The sequence below is a fragment of the Blennius ocellaris genome, assembly GCF_963422515.1.
Source record: "Blennius ocellaris genome assembly, chromosome: 15".
In the NCBI taxonomy this organism is placed as follows: Eukaryota; Metazoa; Chordata; class Actinopteri; order Blenniiformes; family Blenniidae; genus Blennius; species Blennius ocellaris.
In genome coordinates, this window is record NC_137664.1 from 10,439,219 (window position 1) to 10,466,496 (window position 27,278).

At 41.5% G+C, this 27,278-nt stretch overlaps 1 protein-coding gene across 1 annotated transcript; it reads right to left on the reverse strand.

Annotated features, from left to right (window-relative positions):
• Positions 1–1,072: 1,072 nt before the first annotated feature.
• On the reverse strand, positions 1,073–27,002 carry lrrc75bb (leucine rich repeat containing 75Bb; the record flags this gene model as incomplete). The annotated part of the gene is made up of 4 exons (XM_080510196.1): positions 26,694–27,002; positions 21,274–21,402; positions 18,561–18,673; positions 1,073–1,676 (listed from the first exon to the last, which is right to left on the reverse strand). Exons 1-4 carry the CDS (start codon positions 26,982–26,984, stop codon positions 1,073–1,075), a joined length of 1,137 nt encoding a protein of 378 aa, XP_080366322.1. The 5' UTR covers positions 26,985–27,002.
• Between the last annotated feature and the right edge of the window lie 276 nt (positions 27,003–27,278).

The following is a 27,278-nucleotide window of genomic DNA, read 5'->3' on the forward strand; positions in this document are numbered from 1 at the left end:
CATGTCTCTCTCGCTCTCTCTCTCTCTCTCTCTCTCTTGTTGCTCGTGGTCTGACTCATAAATAGAAATCGTCTCCGAGCCACCATTGGGTGAAATTATCTGGGGCTAGTCCTATTTGCAGAGAAAAAATAGATCCTCTGCTCACCGTCTGTGACTGAAGGGGCATAACGACATCTGATAGAGGCAGTAATCAGTTCATCAGCGGCCTTCACCCAAACACTGTGTGTGTGTGTGTGTGTGTGTGTGTGTGTGTGTGTGTGTGTGTGTGTGTGTGTGTGTGTGTGTGTGTGTGTGTGTGTGTGTGAGCTGACCGTCTGCATGTGTGCATCAGGCTGAAGCTTACAGCATCTTATCATCGACACTGACTAAAACATTTTTACAGGAAATGTAAAAGAATGTGAATTTAGACTCCTTCAGTGGGCGATTTTATTTTAAAGCAACTCCTGAATAAATATTGTGTCTCAGTTGGGGGAAAAAAAGGAAGCTTCTGCATCTATTTCTTATGAAAAACACAGATTTGTCATGTAGGATGTTTAGTTATTTACCATTGTGAGACGTCTCACAGAAATACGGCAGCAGTAGAGACACTGAAACGGATAAAACCGGCTAAAAAAGTGTGCTTGGGGAATGTAAAGTAGTAACTATATGCCGTTCCTCACTACTGAGGTGCCCTTGTGCAAGGCACTTAATCCCCAGCCGCTCCAGTGGACAGTGACAGATAACAGGAAGCTTCTCGGTGGGAGAGCGCGCAACTTTAGAGAAAGGGGAGTGTTGGAAAACAGCAAGCCTGTTCAGCTGAATACCCGCCGGGTAGATGAAAGTTAAATCTGTCCACAGATATATTCTTTACTGACTGTACAACCACGGAGCGGTCTGCATCGCATCGGGCAGCATCCAGGGGGACACACAACACAGCGACTCACTTTAGAGTTATTTTCAGAGAAGTGTGGGTCACTGTGTGCGTCTTCTGCCACGCTGACACCGGATGAATGCAGGAGGCGAGATGTAGGGCGGGGTGGTACCGAGGGAAACGAGGGTTGTCGGTCCGAAACGAAGCGCGTATTTGGGGCGATCACCTTTCACAGAAGTGTACCGCCACGTTTTTCGTTGCACTCGTATCTCCGAAGCCCCAGGCCTGAAGCTCCAGTCTGTCCTCCTCATCCTCTCTATCGTCTTCTTCCACGTCTGCCTCTTCGTACAGACTGGGCTCCTCCACCGAGGTCTCCATGTTCGGGTTGTAACCACTGAACGCCTGCGCCTCTTTGTACTCGTAGATGGTGGGGAGGCTGCTGCGCAGGCCGAAGCGCCGCCGCAGGGCCACGAGCAGCGGCTGGGGGACGGTGAAGATGTCCACATTGTTGCCCAGGTCGATCCAGGCGAGGCAGGGGAACTTCTTGGGGTCTTTCACGGTGTCGGTGAGGTCTTTCAGGACGGCCACTGTCAGACGGTTCCCGTTGACAGCGAGTATCGTGAGCTTCGGCAGGACGCAGAGGGACGGGAGCAGCAGCCGCAAGCTGTCGTCCTGCAGCTCGGTGAAGCTCAAGTCCACAGCCGACACCGCGTCGCTGCTGCTCTGAAGGTGGAAGGCCACGCGGTGGATGTCCCGGCCAGACAGGGGGATCCCTGACAGGTTGACCACATCCCCCGACATCTTCTTCTTCAGGGTGGTCTTCAGGCTGTTTCAAAGATAAGAAGATAAGAAAATCCATTCAGTCTAAACATTAAGTAAGCAATCAACAGACCAAAAAAAAAAAGAGCATCCAGTTCATCAATCAACCTATATTTGTACAGCAATCAAGAGCTTTTGACTCCAGAGAAGTCCACAAAATGCGGTAGACAGTTCCTCTGGGGATGCTCGCAGTTCGTTAAGCAAAGACAAGCAATCTTTTCTCTGTGATACTCAGGTCATTGATTTAAAGGGACTCTGTAATGTGGTGCTACACTGTCTCAAAAGTACAGGGGAACTGCAAAGTATGCACAAAAAAAGAAACAGCATCTACCAGCGTATAGAGTTTCGCAATCAATATTGTGAAGAAGAGAATTTGCATTTAAATGTCTCTCAGTCCTCAAGCAACAAAATCTCTCTCCCGGGCTGAATGTCAACTGCGGGAAAGGCACCAGCTGTTTTCAGTTTGGCTTGTCATATCTTTTCCACGCAGCAATCTTTAAGCCTGCTCTGAGGAAAGAGGAGCCCATCAAAGACTTTGAATAAATGAATATGAGTAAAGTTGATGAACTTCTGTTTGACCAGTTACAAACCAGGTGTTGCTGCACCTTTAACCTGTGGATGAGCATCATATTAAAACTAGAAATTCAGCAGTGAGATGCTTCTTTTTTTTATCGGATTTTCCCAAAATCAGGTCACTTGTGTTTGAAGTACTGTGAGTGACGGGTTAATAAGACACTTGAGCTGAGCTGGGTGAGATTTAAAATATGTGAGAAGTCACCGTTTGGTTCGCTCCAGTGAAACATGCATCCATTCGGCTTCAAGTAAAACTCATTGCACAAGATTCATTTCTCTCACACAGTATGTCTGTAACAATCTGGACAGTGAAAAGTTGCAGTGACTCTCTTGAGCTTTGGAGGCGCTGACAGCCAGATTTTTATTAGCTTATTGTCCAGAGGTGGACGAGCTGTTTCTCCTTGTTCCCAACTGCTGGGAGTAGATTTATATTTAGCTCACATACTTGAGGGTTGTATCATTGCACTCATGTAGCATTCAGGTTTTTTTTTAGTTTTTTTTAAAAGTTTAGTGAGGATTTGATGAATTTCTTTGGAGATACTGTGCTTCAAAGGCAGGACGACTAAAGGGTAAAAGACAGATGGATGGAAGCTTTGTAGCAGGGAGAGACAAAACTGATAAAGGCAAGCTATCATGATCTATTTTGGTAACTTGAGACAACAGGTGTCGTATGCGTCCATCTAGAGGAAAAGTACTATGAGAGTCCACCTGTCAGGTTGGATTATTGCATCCCTCGCTGCCTCCGCTCGCACCAGACAATCTGTAGCTAAATGTTCTCTCTATATCAGAGTGTGGTTAAATATGCATAGGAGGAACTATAAGGCGGTGGCATCCATGTCAGCGCTGCACAGGCGCGTCACCCCACGGTGCTACAATTGGAAGAAGTCGGCAAGAATGCGCCTGCCAAACATGAGAGGATGAAGGAGGAGAAGAAATGTTTTCAAGAAAGACTGCCAAACAGAAGACGAATGTTTAAGTGGGCTAATGTTGATCCACTCTGTCTCAGCCCAGTTTGCCTCGACTCGTCCCTCGACCTCCTCGGGCACGGCGAGGATTATCATCCCTACATCTCTCTCTCTCGCTCTCTCTCTCTCTCTCTCTCTCTCTCTCTCTCTCGTTCTGCTCTCTGGTCTGTCTGGGAGCCTCATAAATCGTCAGGCTGTGCTCTTTACATCTGTCACCCTCTCGGCTTGGTTAAAGGGAAGAGAAAGATCTGCGGCACACCGGGGCTGTGATTCGCAAGATTATTGATTCCAGGAGGAGGCTATAATTCAACTCTCCCTCCCTCATATCCTTACTCCTGCTCACTGCCTCTCACTTTCTTGCTCTTTGTATTTTCTTGGCCCTCTTTTCGTTTCGTTTTCTTACTCTTGTGCAATATCACCATCTCCTTTGTTCTAAATGTGTCCTGCCAAAGCAAATGTATTAACTTTTTTTTCTTTCTTTTTTTTTTCTAGTTTGAATGGCTTACTTTAGAGGCTTGTGAATCAATCAAAAAAACAAGTCACCTGACAAACCTTCGTAGCGAAATGAAATGTGACTATTCTCACTGGAAACGCTCCTGGAATTCTTGTTTCGGCATCATAAGATTGAACACAATGATATTTATCTCGAATGCATTGTATTAATATGACTCACATGCAGTGATTTAAGGTTTCAGCACTGAAACATTACTGACGAGCGTCTCCTGGGAAAGCCTTCTTCTTGGCACACTCAAGACTTCACAAGGTTTACTGTACCTCCTCACTGCACAGCCTCTGCACTCCACGATAATGAAACCGACTTTTGTTGACTCTGACTTATTTATAGGAGGGTTTTCCAGCCTCTCCTGAAGCTTTTCCCTCTCACCTGTGCGCTTGGGTTTATTCCATTAGGCAGGCTGGGTGGATACAAATGCTGAGTGGGTGGTGTGGGTGGGTGGGTGGGTGGGTGGGGGGGGTTCTCTAATGCGCCTCTAATGAGATGGAGTGAAGGCAACTTCCTTCGAAATCTGCCGCCTGCCGGCTCTGTGGTCACAGTTCCACCCACGGGCCGCTCGGCTGGCCGCGGGCCCAGGGGCACAGCGAGCGTTTCCAAAGCCACAGTGTGCGCTATAGTCCGTCGGCATAACATGATAACAACATAAACAGCGAAGCGTCTCATCTCACTCCCTCTGATGTGACTGCCATGCTCGTGGGTTGTGGTACATATCCTCTTGGACCAGCTCAGACACAAACAACTTCTAAGGAATACTGGCACAAACATGACGCAAACAAGAGTTTGCTACCGTTTTGACACTCAAATCAAATAACTGAGGGAAATCCATCTATTGACATCCTCAGGAGCAACTGATAAAACAGCACAGGAATCTAATAAGAGCCGAGTCTCATGTGTCAAACTATTGGCTGCTTAAATGTGAGTTCAGGCAGACTGTCTAATTGCTTTTCATGGTCTATCTTTCCTCAGGGATATTGTTAACTGTTACACACTGAACAAGGGTCCTCGCTGTTCTATAGTTATGTAAACCCCAGGGGCGAGAAATAAAACATCTGGGAATTGTGATGTTCAAGTCAAGTGCAGGGGAAGAAGATCGCACTTACAGAAAAGGTTGGAACAAAAACATAATCGTGACTCCTAACGAAACATCTTTTTAACCTAAATTCTATCACAAAATGATGGTGGTCTAGAGGTGAGAGACACGCACATGCCATCAGAGGTTTGCTGGTTCGAATGAGTCTCGACCTCCACCTGCTCTTAGTAGGTGTAGTTAAGATTAGCTATTAGCTATAAAGTAATTTCCAAAAGAGAGATCAATAAAATATACTTCAGCAACTCCATCATTAATCAGATTAATATCTCTTTTTCAAGGAAGACCTGGTCAAGGTGGCAGCCAGTAAAAAAAATACAATTACAGGACAAATTACAACCCACAAAACATCCATAAGACTGTCACAATAAAGGACGATCCAATAAAACAATAGCCAATCAGCATATTAATTACTACTGACACAGGCTTTTAAAAATTATATTAATTACATTTTTTTTTTTTTTAATAAATTAATGTGATTTATAGTAGGTAGAATGACAATTTTTAAATAAGCTATAGCAACAACCATGCATGCAGGAGTGTTTGGATGTTCCCAGGTTACCACTGTGGGTCCCTGAGCATGACCCTTGACCCTCAACAGCCCCCTGCTCCTAATACGTCCTGTTATAGTTACCTGTCACTAAGATGTGTTAAACCAACCATCGTCCTTAGTCTTTTTCTTCTTATTATGTAATAGCTGACACTGGTACTGTGATATGTAGGAACCCACCCTACCTGACTCCAACTTTCACAGTAGCCTATAATAATGGATCTCAACTGCTTTACAACAAAATGTGCAATCAATTCGATAGTCCGACTTCAATTGAAATTTACTACTCCTCAGTATGAGGCAGTCTTGAAGTCAATAATGGGACTTTCACTCTGGATCACTGAGAGTTGGCAGCCCCTGCTCCACTTGGATTTGCAATTGCAATAATTTGATGTGTTTTTGTCCAGCCTGCTGGTAAAGGAGCTTTAATCTCTGTGAGAGGGAGATTGATTTTATACCACATCAATAGAAATAACCCAGAACAAAACAATCAACTCAAAGCCATTCTCTGAAAAAAGAGAGACATGGAGAATATTACAGTATGGAAAAAAGGATTAAGACGCAGCGCGTGTTAAACATACATTATGTTTTCCTCACACAATTTTCCCTCAGAAAAAGTACTAACTGCAAATTGCATTGCTATGGGGGGCAATGCTAAAAATGCTGTTTGGAAATGATTACATAATTAGGATTCATTGAAAGAATTGACTATTCTCCCACTACCCGTCCAAACCTCAGGTGTTTGGAAACAGCTACGGCGAGTGTCCGCATCTGCACCAGTCAAACCTTCATATTATCTCCTTAAAATTGCAATATTGCCTTTCAGATTGAATAAACTGTTGATTTTTTCCCGATTGTTTGCTCTCAATATTTACCAACTTTATCCATAGTTTGTTTCTTTGGTGTCATCCATGTGTATGAGTGTCGTACACCTCAAGACAACAATAAAACTTCCCCATTAATTGATTTCATTTTTCTGGCTCATGTTTGGTGCCTCTGAGTATCAGCGTGATCTCCACTCTGTCTGTCCTGATGCTCTAAAGTTAAGTGCTCATCGTTACTCTGCAGTTTTCCGCGCTCCACCAGCCCGCTAATCAATTTCCGCTTGAATGCAACCAAACACTTTCTCCATGCTCAGTCCTGACAGAGACAGAGTGCTGGACAAATTAGTGTTTGAAAAAAAAAAAAAAAAAGGAGAGAAGGGCTGATGGGGTCAGGTCGAACATGTACATTCACCTAAATTAAAATCCGTCAATGTTTTACACAGAAAATCTAACGAGCCCTCGATATTCTGCCACTGGTTGAGAGCTAAAAGCAAATGGCAGCAGAAACTTGTCATGTGTCTTCCCACATAGAAAACATGTTCCCCTTCATTTACTCTCATGAATCAGTAATGCATTAAGCGGCAGACGGTGGTGTTTGAGCATTTCCCCCCCACGTTCACTTTTTCAATGCAGCAATGTCAGAAGATCATGTTTGGTAAAACTAATTAAAAGTTTCAATATTTAAAAGTTGAATATTCATGCTAATTTGTCGCGTTCATTCAGTAAACGTACTGAGGCTGCAGTGAGATGACACTTTATAATTATTTCTACAGATTTATAAGATAAAGTAGATTTTTAGATCAATAAAGAAGTAATACAACCAAAGTCTTTAAAAAGGATTAATATCAAAGAGGTAATGTATGTGTGAGAAAGATTGGTGATTTTAAATTACCCATAAATGTGGCTGTCTGTCTCACATGGTTAAAACTTAACCAGTCCTTTGGTGGACTGGTTAACGAAATCGAAAAAAGTCTTTATTGGTAAAGTAGAAACGCGATTTTCTCATGAAGAGGACAATGAGCATTTTTACATTCACAATATAGCATCACAGTAAACATCCCAAACGTTAGAAAAAAAGCATCAATAACTGTCTCACAGGCAGCTTTGAGATGAATAAATACCATTCATGATGGCCTAGTTTCTGACTCCGTGGAACAAGTGTTGAAAGCTGCAAGGATTTGACCAAGTTTTGCACATCAGTGATCAGGTCAGAGATAATATCCACTCCTAACTCAGCTGGGAGGACAAACTCGGTGAAACACAAATTAAAATGTATTTCCTGCTGAGTGTGCAGAGAGACACTTGACTCATTTCAGGGGAATGATTTAAAAGCACTTCAGAAACATTGGATGTGGACACTGCTCCACAAACCCGTGGGATGGCCAGATCAATGTCTGCTTCATCAACGCTTTGGTCTTGACTTGTTTATTTCTCAGATCGATCCGGACTGTTTTGCCGCCAGGCATTTGTATAATAAATGCACTGTAGTATGGCTGAGCTGTGGGAGAGCCTACAAGGGTCTACTGAACATCCTTGAGAAGTGAGCCGGTGAAGGACTTCTCTCTTTTATTTCTGTATTCGTCTCTTCTTATCTGAATGTGCCTTCAAGCCTGTGACTGCAGGCTGCGGCGATGAACACTTCCTCCACCAGTTTGTTCAACTCAACTCAGTTTTAGCATCAAATATGCTGCTGTTATGCCTTCGGGCACTTTGGACCGTGTTAATGAGAGTCCTTTACAACCACTGTGAGCAAGAAAATGTGGTTAAATTTGCAGTTTCCTCGAATATGCAACTGTCATATTAATACTACGGTTTTGCAGGAAATGTACTGGGAAACATGAAAGTGGTGATTGCACATACCATCCACTGTCTTCCTGTTTCATGGGGATAATGGCATATTTTCTGGGAAGGGAAAAAATAGCCTCAAAGCTCATTTGGATTTGGATTAAATTTCAGTGAAACATTTAGCGGATGGGCTGATTAAGGCTGCATTCATTGTGTGTCGTCAATGGAGCTGCTCCGGGGCCGTGCAGTGTTTTGACATCTCAGATCAGTCACTTAGTTCTTGGAAACTTTGAATCCAAAGCTTGGGGAAATGTTGACGTTAACACAGAGTGAAGTGATGGCACATGTGCCCTCAGAAAATGAAAATGTACAAAAACAAAAAAACAAAAAAAAAAAGCGTAAGAAACTTTACCACTGAATAAGTAACATGGTTATAAAGATATTTGTAGAATGGTACATTTTGACAGTGCAATATCCTGTAGGGTAGTGCATTCACATGCTGTCGAAAAATATTCTCTCAAAAAATATGATCTTATATAATATGGTCCTTTCAAAAATACCACAATTTTCAGGAGACCTGACAATAATATTATCAAAGAAACTCTGCTATGCAGTTTAGTAATGTTAAAAATAGCTTGATAGACAGTCAGAGATACCATGATAGTGTCATAAGTACCATGGCACTGTCATATATAATATGCTATATACTTTAATACTCATGAAAGAAAAATCCCCTACCTGAAAAAGCCCCCCCCCCCCCCCCCCCCCCCACAAACATTTTTTTGGTTGATAACCCAATCAGTCTTTTTATCCAGGACTGAAGGTGGAGTTTTAATGAGCACAAAATGAGAAAGGAAAATGCTCGAAGGAGCTGTCAAGCAGAAGACAAAGAACTCTGCAGCTTTAAGCTACTCCATCATACAACTCTCCTGGGCTGCTTGGAGACGGATGTAGAAAACATGTGAAATGGGCGTGACTTTTCCTCTCAACACAAAACTACTGCAAAACAATGTGCTTTTATCATAGATGCGCTTCATACGTTTTTTTTTTTTTTTGGTGCAGTGGTTTTTGTGAATGTTTTCAAATGATTTGTGCTCCAGTCCTCAGCTGTTTGAACCTCATTTTCTTCATAATGCGTGTGCTCAAAGCACACTGCTTTCTGCTTCTTAAGAAGTTGTGTATGAGATATTTTGTTATGTAGAAAATACAGTATTTTCCTCCCCCCCCCCTCGGTCCTGCATCTGAACAACACAGTGTATTGTGTATTGTATAGCATAGAAAGGGGGAATGCATGATATAATAAATTCTTACAAAAGGAAAATGACAATACATCCCTTTCTGCTACCTAATGTCCACTTCAAAAATAACACAAACAGCCGAACATCGATGTGACACATATTCCTTCAAGTAATATGCGACTTGCAACGCAAGATAAAGCCACATTTTCACTTTTGTGCCAAGGATGACACAACCTCTTGGTACAGAATGTACCATAATACGACGATGCAGCATGCAAAATGGTATATGTACTCCTTGGATGAGCTATAAATTCACCCATGGTTTGATGTGATGTGACAAACTGAATGCTTAGGAGGAAAGAATACTGCGACAGGACACACAGAAAACAGTTTGTATTACATAACTGAGTATTATGGAGGAGTGCGCCTGTGTCTCCTATACTATGTCAAGGCACAGTTATGAAACCAGCATTAAAATGCAGGGCTCCAAACACAGACCGAGGGGCTTGATCGCAGGGAGCGATCTGGATTAGACTCAAAGAAGCCCACAAATTATCAAAGGCATGACAATTCCTGTTTCTGCTATGCTTGAGCAGCGCCTGCCTTATCTCTGATTTACAGTTAAAATCCAATCAATGAAAGGCTAAGAGAGGTTCAATCCCTCGATGAAAACCGAGGAACGCCCGCAGCAGTTATTTAACACATATCAGCATTTGGAATTTCTGTACAATTACATGTACCTTCATTTATGAGGCAACTGATCAACAGATTTGATTAATCTAGTTATCTTTACAGCTCTATACCCTGAAGATTAGAGCAATGGATACAGTTTTTCCACCCCCCCTTTCTCATCCTGCAGGATCTCAGTCTGTACCACGGGAAGCCCTCAATTATTCATGGCCGAGGATGGTGGCTGGATCTTTAAGTCTCTATTAAAAGCGGAGGTCAAACAGAAAGCAGATTGAGCAGACTGAGAGCAGCGTGCAGTCAAGTGCAATACTTCATAGCAAAATGGAAATATGAGGAGAAATGGACCCAACTTCTGCTTTATAGGGATTCAAAAACACTCACAGACTCAGACTTTCCACAAACACTTTACCACCCTCCTCAAGAGTTTTCGCCCTCACCTGAGGGGTCGACCTTGTGGGTCGGTCAGACGACGGGGAAGCTGTGTCAGAGTCTGTTTGGACTGACGGGGCATCCCTCAGGGGAGTGATGTGGATGACAGAGAAATGGGTCATACATGTATTACAGGCAGATGACATAAGGCAGTGAACACGTGTCCCATGTACACAAGGAGGAACCATGTAGTTCATTTTAGTGGACGTGACACAACCGACTTTAGAGTGAAAGGAAGTCAAATATGAATAAAGCTGACAAGCTATTAATCAAAGTGTTGGATCATCTGAAGTTTCAACATTTTAATGAAAACGAATCACTAATGTTATCTTAAATAATGCATATTCACACTGTCTGTTTATTAAATTTTCCATATAATATATAAAAAAAAAGAAGTCATAATAAAAAGGGAATAAATGAAGTCCCAAAGTAATTTTGATATGAATTAAAACACTGAGTCAGAGCTGAATCTAATAAAAATTGTACTGAAGACACATTGAAATAAAATAAAGTGCAATAATGAATGGATCTAATAACACGTTTGTTGACTTTGGATGCAGCAGGCCCCCAAAAAAAACATGTGACAAGAAACATCAACTAAAATTATAGTGTAAATTTCACTCTCGATGTGCGCGTATTGGAGCCCTGCGTTCACTTGGATATCAGGAGACAAGCAGCTTTAATGGCTGTGAGAGATAGCTTTTGTCATCCTGTGATAAAAATAATTCAGCAAAAGAGGCGATGCGTTAACCAGAGGGGGGTAGATCCCCCCCCCCCCATGCCCCAAAGGCAAATCACAGCCAGTTTCTTTTCAGACTGAACAATTCAATTCATAGTGCTTTGCCACAATTTTATCATGATGAGATGCAGCAAAAATACACTGATTAGCTGTGAAATAGATTCTTGTGTCCAAAAATGGGTGAAACGACAATTTATTTATTTATTTTTTTAACTGAAGTAAAAGCAAAAGCGCAGAATCTGGACAATAGTTACACCCTACAAACATTTCTGCTGAATACAGTCATGTGTGGTTAGCGTATGGCTGCACGTTCTCTCTTGTCGAACACAATGAATTCATTCAATAGGCACTTTTTCTTCATGGTCATATTTGCCTGGACTCCTCTATTTCATCAAGTTTCATCTTCTATGGAGTTTTCATCGTTATATATCTGCAGTACAATACAGTGAATGACGGATACTCAATATATCCGTCCTTACTGTTCATTGTAGTGCCAACCAATTCTGTGAAAATCAGTATTGATATTGGAAAGCAACACATTATGTGGTTTGACTAGGGTGTCTGTATTGTGACATTTAAGGCCTTTATATTAAAAGTTAAAGCTATAGTAATTCTGATGCAGGCTCAAGTGCAAAATTGTAAGATTGGCCTCGATGAGTTACTCTTCTCTTCATACCACCCCACATTTATTACAGTAATTCTTAGAAAAAACATTAAGGCATTGAGCTTTTACTTTAAAAAAAAATGTACCCGCTACGTATTCAACTTATTTCTTTCTTAATGGCTTTCCTCTCAGCTTTATGTCTGCAGAATAGTATTGCCAACAGCTATTGAGACATTTCAGTGTGGATGACCCTGCAACCTCTTGAGTCACAGTTTTATTAAGGATGTCTCCCGCATGAGATAATAAGCTTTTATCTTATCGCGTACATCTGCACTCTCAGTATGAAAACAAAGAGATATACAGGAATGTCCTGAGAGATAATAATAACACGTGGAAAGGCTCTTATGTGGGGAAAATGATGGAAATATTTACAAAGAAAGGGAGAGGATGGGATTTCTTTAAAGGTTAGTGCAAACTAGGCTGAGCAGAGCATGGAAATACTACTTGGAGAATCCCAGAGAGCACTTTCCGGTTGATTAGCGGAGAGCTGTCAAGGAATCTGGTCTAGAAATAGAGCAGTGAAATGCTGCAGAAAAAAAAAAAAAAAGTTGTCCACAATGTATTAAAGAGATATTAGAAAAAAAATTAAAAATTCAGTGCTAAATGAAATGCATTTGTAGTCAAGATGCTTCAACGTCTTTCCGCTGGCTAATGCCTCACCAGTGTATGATTTAGAAGTGACAGGATGATGTGTAACGCCACTTAAGAAAATGAGTTTTCAGCCTATCAGCAAAGACATGGAAAAGGTGATCTTGTTATAGTGGGAAGGACGTTCCAACAACGATGATAAAGGTGAAAGAAACACATTTACAAGGGCAATGTGGCGGAGTCGTAATTTAGGCCACAGACGCGTAATTTAAAAATCAGAGCAAGTGTGTTTTCGTTTTAACACTTTTGTAACTGTGATTTCAGCAATTTGAGGGCTTTTACACATGAACAATATACAGACATTTACATATTTTCACTATTTAAATTTTGAGTTTCAATTACTTTTCCTAAGTAGCAGAATATTTACCAACTTTTCAATCTAAGACGCCAGTCTGACATTGTCCACCAAACTGCAGTGGCTTCATGTTGGACCTCATTTACTATCTTGTCAGCAAAATTGAGTGGACAATTGATAGGAAATTATGCTTTGCTCAGAAAAAGTAATCTGGGCTTCAGATAACACATCAAGCATTTGAAGCCAGTCTCGTATTCACCTAGCCATCAGGATGAACCAAAACTAAAATGCATAAACTCCATTTCTCTTTGAACACAGTTCAAAGAACAAACAGACAAATTTGAGATACAAATTAAGCTTATACACACGTGTTTGGACGATGGCGTTAAACCTGAAACAAACTCTCACCAAGAGGGCAAAGACTTGCAAACTCTACACAGAAAGGTCCTGAAGCCCAGAGTTGAACCAAGAATTTGCTCCCTATGAGACTCGAGTACAGACCACCTCATCACCACATGGTGACAAATATTTTATTGCATAGTGTTGCATTAACTTTACTTTAGAGCTTCTACTGCTTGCACTTTATATTTTAGATTCCACTTTACATCTGAGAGTTTTCCTTCTTTTTCCGCCATCATTCAATGCTTTCATAACACCCAGACTGACTTCCACCTACATGGCTCTGACAATGCCACATAGACAAGACAGTTTCATTGTGAATCCCTCAGTACATTTAAACCATGACAGATGAAAAAAGTTGATAAGGCTGTATAAGACATAACTGGAGGGAACAGACAAGAGAGGCAGACCTGGCCACATAAGAACTGGTGCTCAATCCAGCCCTGGCCCCGAAACTCGAACCGAGTTCTTTCTGGTGGAAAAGCCCACATCCAATGAGTGTGACCTCTAAACAGGGAGAACTGGCAAAGAGGTTCTTCAAAAGGCTCCTATTTACTTGTACATCGAGAGACAGCGCTTAGCCTATATACATTTTAAGTATAAAAAGCTACCCTCTTCTGCTTTTGCTACAATTTAGCTCTTGTGTGTCTGCATAAAGAACCCGTGTGAACCTTTTAAACAAAATTATTTGGACGTTCAACAGACATTTACTAAATTATGAAATGTGCTTCAATGAAAACCCTGATCGAACAGTTATGGTAATTGCAGGCTATATATGAAGCTGTAGCAAAGAAAACAACAACAACAACAAAAAACAAAAAACAATAATATGGCATCTAATCAGCAGGAAAAGAGTTTTGTCCTGGGATCCAAACAGCTGTTACCAATAATATCTTATAATATGAATAAAATGAAGATGTTCAGTGTTCAGTGTCTGGGCGGAATAATGTGGTACAAGCACTATGAAGGTTGCGCATATTCTCCAACAGTTATAAACACCTGTTGTTATGAAAATAAAGGCAATAAGTGTGATCTTAAAGGGGTCATATTATGCAAAATTCACTTTCTAATGGTTTTCCAACAGTCATAATCGTCCCTATACCTGGAATGACGCCCCAGAAGTGAGAATTCTGTCATCTCTCTCCCTGGCTTGTTTCAATTCTTAAATTGTGTGCACTCCAACAAGCATCATATGACACATTTAACTCACCCAAGTTGTTTAAACCTTAACTTTATTTCTGCTTAGCATGAATGCACAGCACTATTTGGCAAAACCCTATTACTGTTTGTTAGTATTCCAGCAGCACTGTGTTCAGAGCTGTTTATAAAGTTGGATTGAATTGAGGAAAGAGGTTCCAGATAGCCCTCACAGAATGACCTTGTGGGAGGAAAGTCAGCGTGAGTTCAGGGTCAAACATCAGGACTCACCGGCGACTGATGACACCCGCTCGTAACAGCTGTCACAGCCACGACGCATTTCTGTCTTTCATCAGAGTGAATGTCCAAACAGAGTGTAGATTTGCAATTAGCCACATCTCTCTTGAACAACACAGTTGTGATTCAATTACCAAAACACCAGATGCACAAAGACGCCTTCATATACGTTGAGCATTTCTACATGATGAAATTAAAACAGCACACGAGATAAAGTGTTCTTGAACTCAAGTGATTTCCTAAAAGTACTGAAGATGTGTGTAATTGCTGCTGTAAGAGCATCACATCAATTATTGCCTCACAGTAAAGACAAGTAATGAAATAGCAACAGCAATCGCAGTCCAATCTCTTCAAAATGTGCTGGAAGGGCAATTCTAGTGTAATAAAAAAATATGAGCTTGATTAATCTGAAATTCAATACCAATTACAATACCATTAAAAACTCCTCCGGGGACTGAGTGATACTGTACTTTGCGGAAACCTGGCACAGGCAGCCGCAGAGAAAAATGAAATTGACTTGATAATATATTAAGCATGGCACACTTGCTCTGTGCTCGGTGTTACAGAAGCAAACCAGGCCTCAGTAATAAAGCTTGAATTAGGATTTATGTGTTATATCCAGAACATTTGCAGGCACCTGCATATATTTCATGGAAACAATCTAATATGAGACACAGGGAGCAGGCTGCAGCACATTTTCAAATAGACCTCTCCCGATCTCTTCACCGGAATAATAGGAATGTAAAAACTCAGTACATATTAAATTAGAGCCAATACTTTTCTTTTCCTACATATGGAAAGATCAAATTCATTGATTCGTCGTGAGGTAGGAAGAAGGAGAGAGAGAGAGAGAGAAAGAGAGAGAGAGAGAGCGAGCGAGAGAGAGAGAGGGAAACACATGACTTCTAATCTGCAACCTTGCAGTGATGCCGCCTCCCCCTTCTTCTCTCCATCTGACAGAGCCTTCCCCCAGAGCCTTCCCCCAGAGCCTCGGCTCAAACTGCAGAACCGCTCTGTGTGGCAACTGTTGAGCAAAATGGGCCCGCACAAGAAGGAGGGCGAAATCCCACAGGAGAGAGAGAGGAGTGGAGGAAAATCAATGCGAGGAAGAGGTTTTCAGATAGGTGGAATGGAGGGGAAAGCAGACAAGGAAGAAGCAGGGAGGTGAAGGAGGAAAAGACGACAAGCAAGAGAAATAGAGGACAGGATGATCATGAAAAACACCACAGAGCGCGGAACATTAGAAACTGTGTTGCGATTCTTCAATTCCACTAAAGACGTTCACGTTTCCTGCACGTTGTAGTGATTTTCACAGAGTCTCACAGTGAAGTGATGCTGTCTGGTTGTTTGCAGTGGAAGCTGTGAGAGAGACAGAGCTTGCTAATGAGCACGCTGGGAGAGTCTGCCTTGTTGTTTTGTTGAGTGTTATTTCGAAACATTGCAACCAAGAGACTGGGGCAGGAAGTTAACTCAAGCTGTCAAAAAAATCTTTCAATCTGGGTTAATTGCTCAGGGAGAGAGCCGTATGATTATAATCAGAGACGTTTTTGTTCCATTGTATCACTTCCTCAAATGCACCTGTTAATTAATTTAAGCTCAAGACCTTTTCTGTTTGTTTACACAGTTTTTCAACAGTTGCTGTAATCAATGTCTTCTGGTCGCTCTTATTTTAGGTCCGATCTCTGAATGTCTGCAGTTTGGTGGCAATGCGTCCACGTTGGCCTGTTTTTGTTTTGAGTCAAGAAGATGGTTTCTCATTAGTTTCCAGCTTTGGGATTCTCCGGATCACACCGAGAGGCACAGTGACAGTTTTGCTTTAATGAGACGTTATGAAGAAAACGATGCTTTCAGCTGCTGAAATGTTTCTATGTAAATCACGCTCGCGTTTAAGTGGGTGTGAGACTGTTACTTTCACCGTAGTATTAAGAAGAAAACTCGCTTCACTGGTGAGAGAAAAGTGTGAAAATGGACACATATTTGTCAGAAGGTGTTGTGATTTGTTGTGGTGCAACAGAAAACGTTCAAATTGGTAAGAAAGAAACCTCTTTATTTGAAAAGTACAAATGTTTAAAATATAGCAAGGTTGAGGACGTCCACTATTATTTCCTGTATACACCTTAAGCTTAACATGTTGAAATTGACCAACTTGGGCCCATTTGGGGCCAGAAAACCCCCTTTAAAGGAAATGTTTTTGGCTTAATTATGTAAATATTAAGATAGTGCAACTGCATGGAATGTCATGCATAGAGTATCCTGGCTCGTAGGAGAAACTTCTCACCCTGAACAAAAGGCAAAAACATATGTCTATCTGCTTGACAAGTTCTCATTCAAGTAATTATATTCAAGCACTTTATTAAATATGTGTCTGTCCAATTTGTATGTAAAAAAAACCAAAAAAACAAAACTTTCCAAGTTCATGAGCTTCAATTTAAGCCCAAAATGAGCTATCTTCTTCACTGTACCTCAAATTGGAGAAAAATGGAACAACCTGAAGCTTCGACTGTGTTTTGGTTTACAAAGACCTCAAGCAAACCCTCGTCACAAATTGCACCCACGTTTGCTGTTTTTATTATAGACGTGTTAAGATCTTAATCAAGCTATTGTTCAAGGAAGAGCACGGCTTGCGTTTTAAAAAGATTAATCACTACTGAAGAAATTAAACACAAATGCAGTTTAAAGCAAAACCTTATAAACTAATACAATTCTAAGATGATAAGATTTTTTTTATATGAGAGAGCGAGAGAGATAGAGAGAGATGTGCTATTATTTCTTCCTTCATATTCCTTATTTCCTCATGAGGCAAGCCATGATTGAATGATTGAGTTCACGTTTCATTTATAACTGAAGGTTGGCTCTTCTGGTTTACTTCAGTGAAGTACCGTGGATTGTTTTTTAATGAACGTGGTTCTGTCATTCATGAAGGTATATGGTTTTCTGGATGCAGAGGTGCAAACAAAATTTAAACCGGCTGTTTGCAAAACTAATCTTTACATAGTAACTATGTTATTGTAACATATTGGATAGAACAGAAGGCACTTCATGATAGTTGTTACTGAAACAATGAGACAAAGGGCATTATTGCACTTCCACCATGGAACTGACCTTTCTGTGTCGTCGGTCAGTGTAAATGTCTAAATAGACTATTGTGATACGATTAATAATTAAAAAGTCTGTCAATGAGTTGCTAAACAATGTTATCTTCAACTGAAATCTTGCATTGACAATTGATTGTCCAATAAAAGAAAGGTAATCTTAAAACTGCAATGAAAGAACTGCTGTCGCCAGATATCTGTGTTCATGGAATCCAAGTCATCCACCGATGTATCGAGCCATCCCACTTCTATAACCAGACAGCAGTAGGCCAAAAGCAGGCACAAGTTCAACGGACGAGACCAACACATGGTGAACAAACAAATACAGACAAGTGCTGTTTTACACCTGTGGATGATTTTCAGTTGCTAATAATCCTGATGACTTTGGGTTGTGGAAGGAAGCTGGAATGTCCAGTATAAATCAACACATGCACAGGGAGAAAAAGCAAACCCAAGTCAAGCCCTGACCTTCCTGAGGGATGAGAGTGTTAAAGACTGTACCACCATAAGGCTTCGTTTAGGTCATGTCACTGAATCTAATGGTACCATAAAGACAAGCTAAATTACTTGAAGTCTCAAAGTTAAAGGCTGATCAAATCTGGATAGACGTGAAATGTTCTGAAAAACCTCAATTAAGTCCAACTACTTCTCTGATGAAAGTCTTTATTGCTGTAACAATAAACAGAATATTTATAGCCACAATGTGATGTTCTACTAGAAAACGGCAGCGACATTATGAATCTGCTGCTCCTACGAGTGGAAACTGGATACTTGCTAAGTGAGGCTTAGCAAACCTTCGAGTGAAGAGGGAGAGGAGTTTCCCCCAAATCTCCTCGGTCCGAGGCGTCACAGGATTAAGAGGTGGGGAGGGTGTGTTTATTGTGACAGGGCCTGTCGGTTTGGCGTCAGACTGCAGCAGCAGCGGCAGCAGAAGCAGCAGCAGTGGCAGCGGCAGCGGCACTCACCATGCCTGAGACTTCCTCCTGGGCACGCTCTGTCTGGTCCACTTGGAGTGAGGGGTCAGGTGGTAAATCAGCTGGCGGCAGATCTTGTTGGTAGACTTGTGCGACTCAGTCTCCTGCAGCACACACAAAAAGGCCAATGAGGGACAAAAAAAATACATCAAAGAAACAAAGGAATGACTGGAAACTAAACCAAGGCATTTGTGTGTTTGGGTGACATGAATCCATGAGGAGTGGATGACCTTGTGTTTTATTTGAATAATTTCTACAATCTTTTCAATTTAGTTTTAAATAGTGCGACTTGCACATGAAGAGGACTATATAAATGCACTGTCTTCGTTTTTCGTCTTCAACCTCGGGGGATTATTATTTACACAACCGATCTGTTTCAAAAGGTTACACACTGACAAAGTCAAGGTCACTGGCAAATGCTGAGCTTTACTTCTGAACATGTAAATCATGCCAACAGGTATACTGATATTCACATATTTACAAAGCGTTTATTTTATGCTTCAGACATTTTCACTCCTTCGTCTCGTTAATGCGGTTTCTCTTTTGCCTCCTATATCCTTCATGTCTTTCCTCCACCTCCTCTTCTTTCGCTCTCTTTCTCCTCTGTTAAAGACTTTAAATGGAATGGGTTGCGCCGAGCAGGCTAAATCTAATTAATGGTACAACAAGAAAACAAGAAAGAGGCAATGTGGCGAGAGAGGAAAAAGACAGGGGCAATTTACCTTAAGGCGATTAACCATTGCTGCTGCCACATCTTTTCCTGAGCGACAAACAAACATGCCTCATGCTTCAAAACATTCAGTGCTGCTGTTTCAGCCACTTGGATGACTGAACATGATGCTATTGCCGTGCATACTGATGTACCATGTAAAAGTATTCTTAGGCAATGTGTAGTCTGTAGGAAGTAACACAATCTGATCAGTACAACGATGCAGGCGCAGTTGGACAATAACCACGTGTCCGTAAACCCGCGTGCGTCAGGAGAGAACATCGATAGACTGTCTTGAAAAATGAGCTGAAGTTCAGAACGTGTGCAAATTATGTATGTAAAAGTCTGCGATCAGTCCTGGAATACTGCATCTAACATAAATAAATCTCAGTGTGGTGAAAGGTGCTGGCCTCTCAAAGCAGCAGCCGGGGCCTGAATCCAGCATGCTGCCTCTCTACATCCCTGTCACGTCTGACACAGTATCCCGCCATGGGTCGCGAGCCAGCCAGGAGAACATTGCTGCCGGTGCCTCACTTTCCTTCCTTCTGGGCTTTCCTTGTTAAGCAAACGATGATAAGACAAGAGTTTCTTGCAGGTGATTATCATCTGGACTCTGTACGTAGAGACTGGATCACAGTGACTTTATCTTAAAGCTGCACATTGTTTCTTAAAGGAGATAACGACAGACCTGAAATAACTGCAATTGCCACAGGGTCCCTGTGTTATAGCCAGTCTGAGTAGCTTCTGTAGTGTTTTCATCCTCATACCTAAGATTAAGATGTACTTTGAATTTTAACAGGTCTGATTTGTATGCTGTTCTGCAATCAAATGACGGCCAGTTTGGATAAAGCACGACTTATTTCTCAAAGGACCAGTCCCTGTTATTATTTCCTTCTCCAATCAATCAGATGGTTATCATGGCACATTAAACTAATTTATTTTGCATCGTCACATTATTTTGGACTATCTCCAATGTTTCCTTAAGTTGTACCACACACTGAATGTTCATTATGTTTCCTTTTGAGAAAGAGCAAGATCCCCTGTGCATGTCAAATAAATGCAACATCACAGAACTGGTACAACCTCATTATTAAAGATCCCATATCTCCTCTTGACCCCTTGAATAAGTGGGAAGTCGGAATATTCCCAGGTTCTAGTGGGTAAATTTGTTCTGTACATCGTTTACACTGAGACATTCCCAAACGGAAAGTGGGAAATTCTGCATATGAAGAATTTGTTGTCATTTATCACGGCAGCTATTTCTGTTTCCAGAGCAGAAAGATATTTTGTTTCTCAGATCCACTGTGTAATAAATCTTATCATAGATAATGGAAATATCCTGTTTGTGTACTGCTGTCATCTTAAGAATACACTGCAATTGCATTCTTCTATCAACTACTTTGGAAAGGAAGTCTACATCAAGCCAAAAGAATAGGAAGAATGTCTTCCTTTTCTGTGTCCACATTTTTCTTCTATTACTCATATTTGTATAGCTCTTGGAAACCATGAAAGGCATCTCCAGTGTGAGCACAAATTGCACGTGAACTCCATCAACATCAACGGCCACACTGCCCCATTGCTGCCTGACCGCCAGCCCTATTGACCCCAGCGTGGTACCTGTGGGGGCGCCGACCTGCGCTGTCCAGATATAAAGCAGCCAAAGCAGATAAGCTAATATACCTGCAGACCCAGCACGGCTGGAAACCATTTGGTAGTCCGCTAACAGAGCACCGGACCTCTCCATGCATCTGCAGGCTCACACCCGGACACACAAAATCCCATTTTCTACTTTCTGTGTAACTTCTGAGTTTGGGTTTGCATGAGGCAAACTGACAGGTCATGACGCGTGCACTTAAGCATAGCAAATAGATGCGGACATGTTGTAGCTTGCAGAATTGGAGTGCTTATCCACATCATGGTGTTGTTTTGAATGTAGCATATAATAATATATATATATTAAAAAAAAAAAGGATGGTAGACAGATTTTTTCTTTACCCTTTTTGGACACTGCAGGTCCCGGGCGAGGCTGAGCAGCAGCTCGTGAGAAATAGGATCCACGAGGTTGAGAAAAGCTGCATTCTTGTACAGAATGTCATTGAGCGACGTTCCTTGAAGTCCCAAGTCCTGACAGAAGAAGAAGGGATGAGACAAAAACGACATGGTTAACTTTTATGAAATCAAACGTGTGCCGCAGAGGTTCAGTTGATTAATGCCGTCACTTCTGAACCACCCTCTTAATATTCTGCTGACATTTTCATGGTCCGTTTAATGAAAATAGATTGTCAGTATTTATAAGCTTTGTTCATTATCCCGTTTCATCTTTTCTTATCAGCGAGAGCTGATAAAGGTTTTCCACTGGAGTGACTGTAAAGAGGTAAGACAGCTGATTAGCAGTGTGGGTGGTGTGTGTATGCGTGTGTGTAGCATAAAGGAAGTATAGATTAATGTGGTACTTGTTTTTAATATCATAGTTAAACTCTTCTAGTGAAGAAAATAAAAGTTCTTCTTCTTCTTCTTCTTTTTTTAATCTCATTTGCAAGTTACGATTCCCGCAGGACTTGCTATCATTTTTTGCAGAACAAAAACGCTAAAAGAGTGGTGTGATTTGACAATACCCTTTGGTGGGGTGCCAGAGAGATTTGGTGGGAAGTGGAACAGCAGGAACAATCTAATCTGGGGTCAAGGGGATGCCTTCTTTTTTTTTTTTTTTTTTTTTTGCAATCATTTTTATTGCACATCATCTCTCATCTGTCTTCAAAGGTCCACCATACAAGATCATCTCATGGGCAGAAAAGTTTAATAAAGCCAGGAACTGGGATATATCCCCTGGTGCTGATGACATTAGTACTGTCTTCTATTTACATTTGTAGTGCCAATGTAGATAAATATATTGAAATAAATTGTCTTCAGGCCATGCTTCGAGTGCCAACGTGTCATTAACAGCCAATGTTGGGGGGGGGGTAATAATCTCAGACACATCGAATAGCCTGACAAGCGTGTGGTGTCACCCGCCTTTTCAGGGGCGATGCTGCCACACTGGCATGCACACACACGACGAACTAGATTAAAAAAAGCAACAGCAAACAGCAGGGGAGACAAGAAGCCAAGCAGATGAAGCCAAATGATCAGGAGTTGAAAGGGTGGAAGTGAAAAAAAAAAAGGACAGAAATAAGTCTACGGAAATCTCAAATTTGTTTAGGTTTAAAGCAACATAATGCCTTCGCTGAGCTATATATAGATGAGAAAATCCATGCTAATTCAAAAAGATTACTTTCAGCACTTGTGCATACTGTTATACTACTGACTGAACCATTTTCCTGCATGCAAAGTGCAAGAAAACACAAGCTCTCTAGTGACGGCGGTCGTACAACTAGAAGCTGTGCATTTGATTTCAGGGACCGACAGGCTTTTCAAATTGCAGGCTGGAGGTTGTAGCTGCATAAAACATGCTATGAATGCACTGACAGCCTCAACACTTTGGGGCAGAGAGGAAGCAAAGAGGAAAACTCCCATCAGCGTTTTTTCCACCTCCAGCTTTTAGGTTGATTTATTACAGGGGAGATCTGTGGGATTCCCTGACGCTGGGCTATCCTCCATACCGGCTCCCTCCACCTCCACAAACCTCATTAACTGCAGATGGAGGGTACCATGTGTGTCCAAAAGAGGACTCATGGATAAATTGGAAGATTATATCATGAATATAATGTGTGTTAACCATGTGGAACAGCTGCAGCATCCCGAGTTATTCCAGTAAATCTTTGCAATGAGTCACAGGCTTTAAATACACGTAAAAAAAGTCTAAACGGACATCGGTTCAGATGACTGATCTCTATATAGACACACACAGTGTTTTGCTATTTGTCACTGACTTGGGGTGCCTGCGTGCTTTTACATCTGATCACAAATGCCCTTGCAAAAGATGCACATCCAATCTGCAAAAATGTATGAATAAGACGATGAGCTCTGAAGTGCAGAACATCAGCCTACACACACACACACACACACACACACACACACACTCACACACACACACACGCACACACGCACAGTTCATTAGAATCCAATTAAATATAGTGTGGAGTGCAAAAAATCCAGTCCCACTGATTCTTTTTATTTTGTAAAGTAAAGTAAAGTAAAATTCAAAGGCACCGACGAAGAGCTGATGGAAACAATGCTTTGGCAAGAATTTCAGACGGATAGAAAGTCAACATGTCCACTTACACAGAGGTGATATCACATAATGTAAGAAAAAAAAGCATCCACAATCCATCACAATAATTTATGAGACCTTTGTAAACACATTCCATTTTCTATATTTCAGTCGGACAACATTCTGTCTCTATAAAATTAACTATCCACAAAAACCAAGACGTACCGTCCATTGTTTGACTTTTAAATGGACACGTGGGTCCACAATGTGAGCTTCTATTACATTTTATGCCGCAAAGCCCTAATGGCCATTTTACCTGAAAGCATTTTAGAGAACACAATAATTCAACTTTTCAGGCAGAGATTCATCAAAACTAAAGCTCTCCTCTGTCATAATTATCAGGCTGCAGGCGGCGGTGACTAGATTGCAAAAATATCCACTATTCCGGAGTGTTTGTTCAAGCATGCGAAAACAACACATTTTTGAACTCCTGCAGTCCAGCTGTGATTGCAGGAGCCCCCCCCCCCCGCAAAATAGTCCTTCAGATAACCTCTAGCAAAAATGTTGGAGGTGCTGGTGGTTGGATATCCTTTCTTCGAGCCAGGACAGCTGAGTGCTCTGTCTCCACGTCGTATGCCAACTTAAACTAACTCGCAGATAATTGCTTCTTTGTAATTTGCATTCTGGCATGACAGCAGTATCAATATTTTACTTCATGTCTTGCATAATGAATAATGAACAGATGGGAGGGGCTTGCAAACAACTAGTAGTGACTGAATTATTTATGGGTTTGTGTGGCATCCTATTACAAATGACCATTTTTATGATGGGAATTTTGGCATTATTTCTCAACAAGTAACTGTCATGATTTCAGTACGTGCTTAGCTTCACTGTACACTTGTGAGGTTAAGCACTACACTTTCTGCTTTTCATAACACACATTATTTTTTTTTTTATTATTTAAAATAGCTTAAATTCTTAACTTTTCTTAAAGACATTTGCAACATCTCAATTTTTTCGACACTTCTTTTCCAGGCCTCTCTGGTTAAAACTAAAAGCAAATTGTTAAAATCAAGATTATTTCAGATTACATTTTCTGCCACTGACCTTTATGCTCACTCTGGGTATAGAAAGACATTGTTTCAGGGACCAATGAATGACGATATCACCTCTAGTTTTTAAATGGCGCGTCTTAAGCTGAATAAGAAAAGTGCGCCGTGACAACTAATCTTTAGCTTTCAAAGGTCTTAATTTAGAAGAGAAAGCACTTCAATTAGTGTTTTCTCCATTGCTGCACATTGGTGAGTGGGTGTGCATGCTGTCGAGTGTAATTGATATGAGTATTTGCTGATTCTTTGTTTACTAATGAATATCTAGAAGATCCCAAACTAATTATCCAAATGGCCCAGAAGACAGATCTATGATGGAGATACAGCTTGGAGGCCGGTGTTATTGGTTCCTCTTTGTAATGACTTCCTCATTGTGAATGAAACATGTTCCAGCATCCGTCATCTCAAGGTGATTATCTTCAAATCCATCTATCCCTGGGAGGAAAAGCAGCTTTACTGCTGGAGAACAACAACAGGAGATCTACTGCCAGTTTTTTTTTTTTTTCCTTCTTCCAATCTTGAAGTATTATTAGTCAGACACTTGGCTTCAGCCCCAACAGCGTAGCAGTGCTCTGGCTTCACCTCACTGAGCGATGGAGAGAGAATGCGTGCTTCGTGAGCAGTTTAAATGCCGAGCTATGGAGAACGCTGCCCCTGTTCACGACCAACAAATCTGCATGTTGATCTTTACTTGCTTCTTTATTTATTTTGCAATATATGTGCAATATGTGACTGACTGCATGGTGGCTTTAATAAATATGGACACTTTGAAGCAGAAGGGAGGTGACTCATGCATAGCTTCTTTTTAGACTTCAAACAAATGTGAACATGTAGCTTTACAATATAGACTGAATGCATCATACGTCTGTTCTCTGCTCATTACAGCTGTCTGTGTTAAAAAGAAATAATCTGTCTTTAATGATGACTTTTCGGAGCTTCGCATCTGCATTGTTTCCTGCTGTAATCAACACACATCAGTATAATTTATTCTCCAGCGCCATGCAGATGGGCAGGGAGTTTTCCTGACAGGGGGCCCCTCTTGATCAAACCTGCTTTTGTCTGAACTCGAGAACTGTTCTCCTTTGATCAATGTGCAGCTACCAGAAGGCAGCAGAAAGCTCAAGCTGAGCTCAGAGAAATACCCCCCCCCCCTTCACTTCTATAGTTTGGATAAATCTTCACAAAGTGCGGATTAAACTTGTGATGGTGTTACATGGGAATGTGTTACTGATAAGGGAGAAAACCCTTGCCTTACCTACAGTTTGGAGCCACGGTGCTGAGGAAAAAAAGAGTCGTTTGCACAATGCTGTGCATCGGAGACAGATTAGAGCTGTTTAACAATACCACGCCACAGCATCAATCGAGTTCAGATAAACTGCTCCTGCATGTGTGGATTTAGATATTTTAGGCTTTTCTTATGTATATTTTAAACCTCCTTCACATGGGGAAAAGAGGACATGGATAGCTTTCCAATTGTTCAAGCTATTTCCATAAAACCTTAAGCTGGAAAAGGCTTCGTATGTCATTAGTCTGAAAACCAAGTAAATTGAGATCAAATCTTCCGCATTATTTTTTAACTCCCATGTTTCAGTACATATATTACACACGTATGTCCTACATTGCGCTGCTGTCGTATCAAAAAAATATAGCTGAATTATTTGCAGTCCGTCTAAGATGAAACAGGTGGTCGATTTCGAACAGCCTTTCACCAAAAGCGAGAGATGTTCTTTCTGATATTCAACAGAAGAAGCAATCTGCCATGTTTTGGCATACTGGCTGTGTCAGAATGACCTCTTGCAAATAGAAGAGCATTACAAGTGTTCAACTTTGTGAAAAAAAAAAAAATCATCAACACACTGACACCTACAGAGGAATGTGGCTGTTGGCTGCTAGTGGGAGTGTGATCATTGCATCTCTATTTGAGCTTTTGTGATGCTCTGTGAATGTTTGGAGGAAGAGAATTTAGGACAAAACCACTGAGCTGCTGCACTACTCAAGGATCTCTAAAGATTGTCAAAGAAAACTTTTTTTTTTCCAATTAATTTTTAATGCAAAGTGGAGTATAGGAACATGCAGCCTGTTTGCATACCAAAGTTTCAGACAGAGAAATAAAGTACTCCCGGCATGTTGTGATCAGATCCAGTAAGATCCTGTACCTTTCTGAGCAGTTTGAGCACTTCAGCAGCCTGCTCCATCTTCTGCTCCCGGAGGAGCCTCTGGATCTCCCGGACCCACGCCACACGCCGCACATACGGGCTGTGGTTGGTTTTCCGCAGCATCCCCGGCAGCTTGTCGGACTTGAGCATCAAGGAGGTAAACAAGAAGTCTCCGCCGCTCCTGACGCCACTTCTCTCCCCCTCCGCGGCCGCATCGCTCCTCTGACGCCTCCTCTTGGACAGTTTGCTCTCAAAATCAAGACTTCTCTGTCTGGTCAACTTGGAACCCATCACTCCCGAGAGGACGTGTCGGCGGTGGTAATGAGGGGGAATTGACCACGCGCAGCCAAAACATCACACTGAACTTGCCAGCGCGAGGAGCCAAAACACACAAAGCAGTTGCACAAAGTTTCAAGACCGTAAAACGTACCTTATCCCTCCTCCCCCCCCTTCAACACACACACACACACACACACACACACACACAAAATATATATAATTTGCGCCCGATCTCGTCGTCTTCCCCAGTCTGCATCCGTGCATGCACTGCCTGCGCTCCGTGACATCCTCCGCTTTACTCGGAGC